The sequence below is a fragment of the Thamnophis sirtalis genome, unplaced genomic scaffold (genome assembly GCF_051295495.1).
Source record: "Thamnophis sirtalis isolate CommonGarterSnake01/CBP01778 unplaced genomic scaffold, rThaSir2_p1.2 scaffold_11, whole genome shotgun sequence".
Lineage (NCBI taxonomy): Eukaryota > Metazoa > Chordata > Lepidosauria > Squamata > Natricidae > Thamnophis > Thamnophis sirtalis.
This window is the reverse complement of record NW_028261391.1, coordinates 11,022,572-11,032,441: the sequence shown is the minus strand read 5'-3', so window position 1 is coordinate 11,032,441 and position 9,870 is coordinate 11,022,572. Positions and strand designations below refer to the sequence as shown.

Genomic DNA, 9,870 nt, shown 5'->3' with positions numbered 1-9,870 from the left:
TGTTTGTTTTGTTTTATACAGACACTCTGTTATAAAATTTCACAAACAGCTCATTAACTTCACACTTTTTATCTACAGTAAAATTCACAACGAGGGGGGGGGGGGAATTAGAAGAGCAGACCAGCCGATCCACTGCAGAACTCAAGAAAATACACCTTAGGTTAAACGTAGAGCTATATAAATGCAGATTCTTTTTTTTAAAAAAAAAAGAAAAAAAAAACCGCAAACATTGTTCCTTTACTTACAGACAAAATGTTACATGATTGGCTGCTATGTGTATATTTAATTATGTACAAAAAGGTACAGTATTAGCAGGACTGGGGGTACAAGCAGAAATCCCTTCAGGGCAAATGTAGCCAAACGAAATGCTAACTGACTGGCTTTTTTATTTTATTTTATAGCTTTGCTCACCCCAAACAGGGGTCCCGCCCTCTCTCTCTCTTTTTCTTTAAAAGAAAAGTCACCGATTTCTCCCATCTACCACTTTCTTCGTTCTTTCTGTGTGTGTGTTTTAATCTCATTTACAGAAAGCCTACTTATGCAATAATCAGCAAGTAGAAAAACTTCACCTGTAAATACAAAGTAGAAATGTTATTTCACAGCAAGAGGCTGCAGCATTGCTCTCTCCAGATCTCAGTGGAGAAGGTGTGCGTGTCTATGGGTGGAGGGGAGGGGTTCAAAACGCCACGTTAATTCCAGATTCTGAGAAAACTGTCCCAAGATCCTGTAGCTACAGCCATGCCATCATCAGTCACTCCTAAGCAGCTGACTCGGTTGTCGTGACCAGCAAGAACACCTGAAAAGGATCCAAGAGCACAGGAATTAAACCAGTGGCCCTCAAGGGCCCCATTCACAATTCTCATGTTCTTCAATATGGGTATATCTGTGTTAATGGATCAGAATTAGATTACCTCCACGCGACCTATTAGATCTCATCGATTAGGCCTCCTCCGAGTTCCATCTGCCGGTCAATGCCTACTGGCAACTACGCGGAGGAGAGCCTTCTCGGTGGCAGCTCCGACCCTATGGAATGATCTCCCCGTGGAGATTCGTACCCTCACCACCCTCCAGACCTTCCACACAGGCCTCAGAATCTGGCTATCCCGTCAGGCCTGGGGCTAAGACTGTAACCCGCCCAAATGGTATGAATGTTGTGTTTTTTAATTATGTATTGTCTTATATGTTAAAAGTTTGTCTCCCTCACCCCCTTGGGTTGTGAGCCGCCCTGAGTCCCCCCAGGGAAAAGGGCGGCATATAAATAAACTTCTACAATCTACAATCTACAGAAAGGTTGGCAGTTCGAATCCCTAGCGCCACGTAACGGAGTGAGCTCCCGTTACTTGTCCCAGTTTCTGCCAACCTCGCAGTTTGAAAGCATGTAAAAAATGCAAGTAGAAAAATAGGAACCACTTTTGATGGGAAGGTAACATGCACCTTTGGCATTGAGTCATGCTGGCCACATGACCACGGAGACGTCTTCAGACAGCGCTGACCCTTTGGCTTTGAAACAAAGATGAACACTGCCCCCTAGATTCGGGAACGACTAGCACATATGCAAGGGAAACCTTTACCTATATATCTGTTTTCAGAAATAAGTTCCCTCACAAAATTCCTTAACCACATTACAGGGAATGAAGTACAACCCCCCCCCCCCCAAAAAAAAACAACCCTACATGAGAACAGTTGATTTCAGTTGTCAAAATCGAGGCAAGAGTGAAACACTTGTGCAAATATGTAGCTTTTTTTTCTTAAAAGAATATTATGAAATTTGGAACAATTGGTACAAAGGGCTGCAAAACAAGAATAAAATTAATTAAGCCAAAAAACAATATATATAGAACTGTGTATAAAGGTGTGTAAGTATAGAAGCGAAATATTATATACATGTACAGGTAAGATGACATAACGATGTTGATATAATGACTGTAAGGTGTTATAGAAGAGAAAAAATAATTTAAAAAAATCTGCTAAAAAAAAAAAAGGAAAGGTTTCTCCTGTCCAATCAGAACCGACTAGGGAGCAGTGTTCATATGCCGTTGTCTATATGCTGAGATGCAGGGAACATGGTTACCTTCCCACCAAAGGGGTACCTATTTATCTACTTCATTTTGCATGCTTTCAAACCTGCTAGGCAGCCCCGAGCTGGGGCAAGTAACAGGAGCTCACCTTGCCACATTGAGCTTGGGTCTTGAACCTGGCCTGTCAGTTTTTCAGCTGACAAGCTCAGCACCTTTAACCATTGTGTTCTCCCCCCCCCCCTTAACTGACCCCCCCCCCCAAAGATGAGAAATGCAAGGCATGCACAAATGTTAAAAAAAGACTTCCAGAGATAAAGGGCCATGACTCGATAACTTCTGAGGCACATTGATTGTTGTAATGTAGTTCCTTGTGTAGGTGTGTGTCCTCCATGGCCTAGTCCATACTAGGGCCTGCAGAGTCACGCTGAATCACACAGGAGAAAACAAACTCCTAGAACGCCATAACATCTTGATAGTGAATAACATAACATTCTGAGATGTGCCTTACCATTGACGTCCAGGATTTGACCATATATAGACTGAGCAGTAGATTGGAAATTGTACTTTTACAGGCTGTTTTTAAGCACATGCTATTGCTCCTCCTACCTTTGTCCTATCTCAATAAAAGGGGCTCTCAGACTCCAATCTGGGTCGCTCCATCTCGAGATGGAGCTATAGTTAAAGATAGCTCTTCAGGAAAATGGTTAACAATTAAGGCTTTGAAGTGAAAAAACCAAGACTCGTTCACTTAACAGTGAATTTGTATGGCACATAACTGGTATCCCAGAGCCATGGTGGTGCGGTAGTTAGAATGCAGTACTGTTGGCTACTTCTGCTGACTGCCAGCAGTTCAATTCTCACCGACTCAAGGTTGACTCCGCCTTCCATCCTTCTAAGGTCGGTAACTACGTTGGGGGAAAGATGCTGACTTTGTAAACCATTTGGAGAAGACTGTAAAGCACTATGAAGCGGTATATAAGTGCTATGGCTATCCCATGGAACAGTAGGAAAAAAATTTCTACAGTTTTCACAAAACAGTTTTCACTGTTCACAATAGAAAAGTGAAGGCATTGAAATCTTCTGGCTCCTATTGAGAGACCGCCTTCTGCCGATTACCTCCCTCCGTCCCATCAGATCGCACAGAGTGGGCCTCCTCCGAGTTCCATCCGCCAGTCAGTGCCGACTGGCGACTACGCGGAGGAGAGCCTTCTCAGTAGCAGCTCCGACCCTTTGGAACGATCTCCCCGTAGAGATTCGCACCCTCACCACAGTCCAGAGCTTCCGCACAGCCCTTAAGATCTGGCTATCCCGTCAGGCCTGGGGATAAGATTTGCACACACCCCACCCGAATGTTGAATGAATGTTGTGTTTTATTGCTATTATTATTTGTATTCACATATTATTTTACGTTTTGTCTTGCATCCCCTTCCCATGAGTTGTAAGCCGCCCTGAGTCCCCTCAGGGAAAAGGGCAGCCTATAAGTGACAATAAAATACTAAAATACTAAAAAATACTATTAACCTGTTAGCTTTAACTCACCTGCACGTTCACCCTTCAGGGTATCCCAAACGTTACAGTTGAAATCGTCGTAGCCCGCCAAAAAGAGACGTCCGCTCTTTGAGAAAGCTACAGAAGTGATCCCGCAGATGATGTTGTCGTGGGAATACAACATGAGCTCCTGGTCTGCACGAAGATCAAAGAGTCGACAGGTGGCATCATCTGAACCAGTGGCAAAGGCATGGCCGCTTGGGAAGAACTGTGAAACGCAATAAGAATATGAAAAATGCAGGCAGAGTGGGGAGAAGGGGAGGGGGGGAGAAAGCAGGGAGAGGGAAAGTAGTTGGCTCTGGAACCATATGCTATCATTCAAAGTTCACTTACTATTAAACACACTGCGCTCAAAATAAAATTAGAACAGCATCGTGCTTGAGATACTTGAAGCTTTACATTTGCCTGAATTCTTAATATACTTAAAACATTTGCCAAGTTATTTGTTCTTCATCAGCAAAGCAAGAGAGTTCTCTCAAATAACAGAACAATTAACCATCTAAAACAGTGTTTCCCAATCCTGGGCACTGGAAACTGTGTGGACTCCAATTCCCAGAATTCCCCAGCCAGAAAGGAATTCTGGGTGCTGAAGTCCACACAGCTTCAAAGGGGCCAAAGTTGAGAAACGCTACTCTAAAACTTTATAAAGAGATTGCATGGATGACACACGTTTGAGTTCTGCATCCAGAGACTGGCACCTCCAGAAATTGTACACACTTGTAGCTCTGCTAACTCTTCTGCCCAACTAACTATCTGTGGGAAACCCTTGGCCTAGAAAAAGTTGGCTTCCGCAGATGAAAGAGATGAAAAGAATTTGCCCACGTCTGATACACTAATGCAGGGGTCGGCAAACTTAAACACCGAAAGAGCCATTTGGACCCGTTTCCCACAGAAAAGAAAACACCGGGAGCCACAAAGGTCCTAACCGGAAGCCCCCTGTTCAAATCTGGAGCTGACCAGAAGTTCAGTTCCCCCACCATAGAATCTCCTCCTAGCGCGGTGTACTTTTTCTTCTACCTGTCATAACCGAAAGTCCTATCAATTGTGGAGACAACTGGTAAACCCTCCCCTTGCCATAGAGTCTTCTCCTGGCACACTGTGCTTCTCTCCCCCCTCCCCCACCGGAAGCTCCTCTCAAAATTGTGGCGCCGACTGGTGACAGAGCCGCAGCAGAGGGAGGAAAAAGCCACATGCGGCTCCAGAGCCGCAGTTTGCTGACCCCTGCACTAATGGAAAAGCCCAAACCATCTAGCACAGGGGTGTCAAACTCATGTTGTCATGGCGGCTTCATGTGATCGATAGGGACTTTTTCCCTCCTCACTAAATGTGGACTGTCCAGCGTGTGACACATCTGGCCCATTCTATCAGATGCAAAGGAGAACTAGCAAGCGCATACGAAGAAGCTTTCATATTCTCATATATTCACGAGCACAACAGTCACTTACACAAACTGCATTGATATCAGACACATGTCCCATGAATGACTGCCTGCACATCCCATCTCGGATGTCCCAGAGCTTGGAGGAGGCATCGCAGGCACCCGAAACAAAAGTGCTCATGTCTGGGCTTAGAGAAAGACTCATGACATCGCCGGTATGCCCAGTAAAGGCAGTCGTCTGTTGGCCCGTCTCGATATCCCACAGAGCACTGCAAAGTGAAGTAAAAGCATTTGAATTCAGAAGCTCAAATAATCAGCCTGGGGAGCTCATTAAAATTTTAAAAAAAGGTCCCAGGATACTCACCAGGTAGTATCTCCAGAGCTCGTAACAATTTGGTTATCGTCTAGAAAGCGACAGCAGGACAAGTAGCCTGAAAAAGAAAACAGTAGCAAAATGGCTTTTTCAAATTGCAACTCAGATGAAGCCCAGAATTCCGCTTCCTTCCAGCCTTTATTTAAAAAAAAAAATCAATGCAATACTGAACACTACAAATGTCTAAAGTCAGAGGAACAATTTCAAGATCTGGGGAAATCCGAGTCAGTGAACAGACTGGAAATGGGATGGCCCAGTGGCATCTAACTCAAATACACAAAAACAAAAATAAAACAATAAAATAAAACAATAAAAATCAAATTAAATTAAAATAATACATTAAAATACATATAATTAGTTAATAAAATAAAACAAAAATAATAAAATAGCTAGCTAGCTAGCTGCCAGCCATAAATGTCTGCAGCATTTACTATAAAGTTAATTTGCTGGATGCTTAATAATAGACATTTTTAAATTGTTTGGGCAGGACGTAAAAAACAGCAAATGCCATTTGTGCAAATATTGCAAAAAAACCAACAACAACAACAACAACAAAACCCCAAAACACCAAATCAAATTTTCACAAGTTATTTAACACAGAATCAAGGAACCAAATTCTATGTTAGAAAATGTGTTCCTTATTCTATGTTTTTTTTGAGGGGGGGGGGGGAATATTCCTTTTAAAAGCAATCCCAAGGAGGTAAAACATATGCAACTATTTGTTTTCCCAACTTGACTCCCTTGCTTTTAGAGGGTAAGAAGATAAAGTTTAAGGGTATTCTACTTTTCATTACAAATGGTCAAAGAAACAAAAAGAAAGAGAAGGGCAGCTGACCGGTATGGCCGGGGAGTTCTCTGCTCACTCGTACATTGCCCTCCCGTGTCTTCAGATTGTAGATAGAACAGATGTTGTCTAATCCACCGCAAGCGACATAATTGCCAGATGGCGCATACGCACAGGTCATTACCCAGGAAGACCGCAAAGGAATAGCGTGCATCTTTAAAAATAAAATTGGGGGGGGGGGAAAGGGGGGGAAACACCATGAGGAATTGTACTCTTCAAAAATCAGATGCAAAAAAAACCCCTAGTGCAGATTATTAACTGACACCATGGGAACAACTCCCATCGCACAGGGAGCAGCAGATACAGGTAGTTCTCAAGTTATGACCATTCCATTACAGTCGTAGATCGGGTCGCTCACGGTTTTTGCTGCAGTCGTACTGCAGTTGTAAGGCAAACCAATGGTTTGATGTAGGTTGGGTGTCAAGGTTCCCACTGATGAAACCAAACCAATTCAGCACTCCAAGACTTTCAACTTTTCTCAAAGAACTGTTTTATTGGGTACATTTCGGCACGGATGAAAACAAAACCAGCTCTAAACAAAACCAGCTCAGAGCCAAGGTGGCGCAGTGGTTAAATGCAGCACTGCAGGCTACTGCTAGATCAGCAGGTCAGCGGTTCAAATCTCACCGGCTCAGGGTTGACTCAGCCTTCCATCCTTCCGAGGTGGGTAAAATGAGGACCCAGATTGTTGGGGGCAATATGCTGACTCTCTGTAAACCGCTTAGAGAGGCCTGAAAGGCCTATGAAGCGGTATATAAGTCTACTGCTATTGCTATTGCTAAATAGTTACTGTGGTTTCAGTATAATATAAGAATAGATCATTCAATATAATACAATACAATAGCAGAGTTGGGAGGCACCTTGGAGGTCTTCTAGTCCAACCCCCTACCTAAGCAGGAAAGCTTATACCGTTTCAGACAAATGGCTATCCAACATCTTCTTAAAGACTTCCAGTGTTGGGGCATTCACAACTTTTGGAGGCAAATTCTGTTCCACTGATTAATTGTTCTCACTGTCAGGAAATTAACCCTCAGTTCTAAGTTGCTTCTCTCCTTGATTAGTTTCCACCCATTGCTTTTTGTTCTGCCCTCAGGTGCCTTGGAGAATAGTTTGACTCCCTCTTCTTTGTGGCAACCCCTGAGATATTGGAAGACTGCTATCATGTCTCCCCTAGTCCTTCTTTTCATTAAACTAGACATACCCAGTTCCTGCAACCGTTCTTTATATGTTTTAGCCTCGTCCCCTAATCCTCTTTGTTGCTCTTCTCTGCACTCTTTCTAGAGTCTCCACATCTTTTCTACATCGTGGCATCCAAAACTGAATGCAGTATTCCAAGTGTGGCCTTACCAAGGCATTATAAAGTGGTATTAACACTTCACATGATCTTGATTCTATCCCTCTGTTTATGCAGCCTAGAACTGTGTTGGCTTTTTTGGCAGCTGCTGCACACAGCTGGCTCCTATTTAAATGGTTGTCCACTAGGATTCCAAGATCCCCTCCCCTTGTGGTCACAGGTCTCATTCTCCAATTAGGTGTTCTGGCATCTCCTTGGCAACTTCCCTCAGTCTCTGGCCAGCACCTGTTGGGATGACCTTGGTTCCCATGGGATGGTGTGATCTGACATTCCAGACACCCCCCTCCACACACACACACACACACACATTGTGTGGCAACCTGAGAAACGGAAACATGGCTGCAGCAGGCCAGAACCATTTCGAAGTTGACACTGGGTTTGCCAAAAATGAAATAAATGCTTGTTTTCAGCAAAACAAAAAAGTTATGCTAGTAAAAGGGAGTCATGTGATTGGGGGACACTACAAACACCCACTGGGTGCCAAACATCTGAAAGTCACATGACCACAGGAGAGGGAGGGAATGGAGGAAGACCATCAGAACTTTGAATCCAGGTCAAGCGTACCCTTCAAGGGAAGGTCCAACGTAACTTGGAATGTCGCTAAGTGACTGATTTTTAAGTTGAGGACTATCTGTAATGAACTGAACCTTTGCGCTCATTTAATGTGTGGGTAGCGGCATTACAAAATCAACGCAAAACCTTCCTTCAAAATGTTAAGATTCCAGCCCAGTTTTCACAAGGAGCTTCGATCTGCTCCGAGCTAAGCAAGTTTATATCCTTTTGGTTGTCACAATGGCACTGAACAAACAGTTTAATGGGTTAAAAATACCAGCTGACATTGCAACCGGTTTTAAAGAGGACAAACAATAACGTTTTGCAAATAGCAAACTCTCCAATGGCAAAATGACCTATCTTTTTGGAAAAAACATCCAGTGCTTTCTGATATAAGAACAGTGAATTAATCTCATACTACCCCAGACTCTTTCAAATGAGTATAAGAAAGAAAAAAAAACTGGAATTACTGGCTAACCACAAATTGTGCCATGAGAATGATCTCTCTCCCCAGGACTTGTCTCAATCCCACTTAATTTGCCATATCTCAGGTCTCCTTTTACTGGCTCTGGAGAGGATTAAAAAGGTGCATATTTGCATTTGAAGGGACACTGAATGGTTCAGTTGAAAATATCTTAGACATTATAGGGCACAACAGAGGTGGATTGCTCCTGGTTCGGCTGAACGGGTTGTGGAAGCGGCGGGAGGCTCTGCCCACCCGCCTGGACGCTTCTGCACATGTGCAAACATTTGCAAGCATAAGCAAACCAGTAGTAAACCAGTTAGTAATCCACCACTGGGGCACAACTATTATTGCACGCTATCAAATGAATACCAAGGTAGCTGTTGAAGAACAGTAGGGTTTTTTTGCTTTCCAACGTGAACAACTTGACACCTCAAAGCACTTCGACATACATTTCAACAAATATCCAGCAGTTTATAGAGTAGCTCCTTTGGTCACAAACGCTTCTGACCATGACCAAATAGGGTTCTGACCAACACATTCACAACATTTTTGAATCTGGCCATTCAGGTGGCAATCAAACATGGCCGTGGCCAGTTTCCCCTTCCGCGCCATTGGCTGCACAAAACTTTTGCTTCCACTGCTAGGAAATATTTTTTCAACAATCATCAGAAATTAGGTTCGGCTCACGACCAAATCGGGTTGTGACCAAAGTTATGGAACAAATTATGGTCCTGACCAGAGCTTCTACTGTATCCCCAAGTGTTTGAACCAGAATTTGTAAGATTAATGAAACAAAATATTCTATGACATGCTTTGAAAAAACAAGAGACTTATACTTCAAAAAGAAAAAAATAATAATAATAAGACAATAAATCGTATTGAAGCCCGGAAACCATCAAGAAATATCAGGGCCAATAAAGAGGTTTGGATGGGGGACAGAAAAAATTTAAAAAATAAATACAAATTAGCAGTGGAATCTAAAAATAAAGCCCATCAGCAAGAGACACATAAAATGTTCAAACTGAATATATTAAAAAAAATATGTACCTTGTTTGTTGTATAACTATCCCAAATAATTAATTTTCCATCTTGGGAAGCACTCACTAGTAACCTAAAGATAACAGTAAAATAAAACGAAGAAAAAGACAAACAAAATATGTATTAATAGGTTAACCTTTTATCTTCCTCTCCATGGTTTCAAAATTGAAAGTTCGAAGACAAATTCCTGTGCATTCTCTAAGACTCCAATTTCCCTTTCCCCAACTTGTGAACCACACAGCTTAAGAGCACAAGGCAAGGATATGAGGGCCACATGTTGAAAAGCTAGTCTTCTATGA

The 9,870-nt window shown here is 42.8% G+C and overlaps 1 protein-coding gene across 1 annotated transcript in view; it reads right to left on the bottom strand.

Annotated features, from left to right (window-relative positions):
• Positions 1–202: 202 nt before the first annotated feature.
• GNB4 (G protein subunit beta 4) overlaps positions 203–9,870 on the bottom strand; it is a 35,510-nt gene continuing 25,842 nt past the window's right edge. Inside the window, exons 5-10 of the mRNA XM_087725208.1 lie at positions 9,581–9,644; positions 6,153–6,315; positions 5,309–5,375; positions 5,012–5,213; positions 3,558–3,774; positions 203–796 (exon numbers count right to left, since the gene is read on the bottom strand). Of these exons, the coding sequence (XP_087581334.1) occupies positions 690–796; positions 3,558–3,774; positions 5,012–5,213; positions 5,309–5,375; positions 6,153–6,315; positions 9,581–9,644 (820 nt within the window). The 3' untranslated portion in view covers positions 203–689. The remainder of the gene's footprint in view (positions 797–3,557; positions 3,775–5,011; positions 5,214–5,308; positions 5,376–6,152; positions 6,316–9,580; positions 9,645–9,870) is intronic.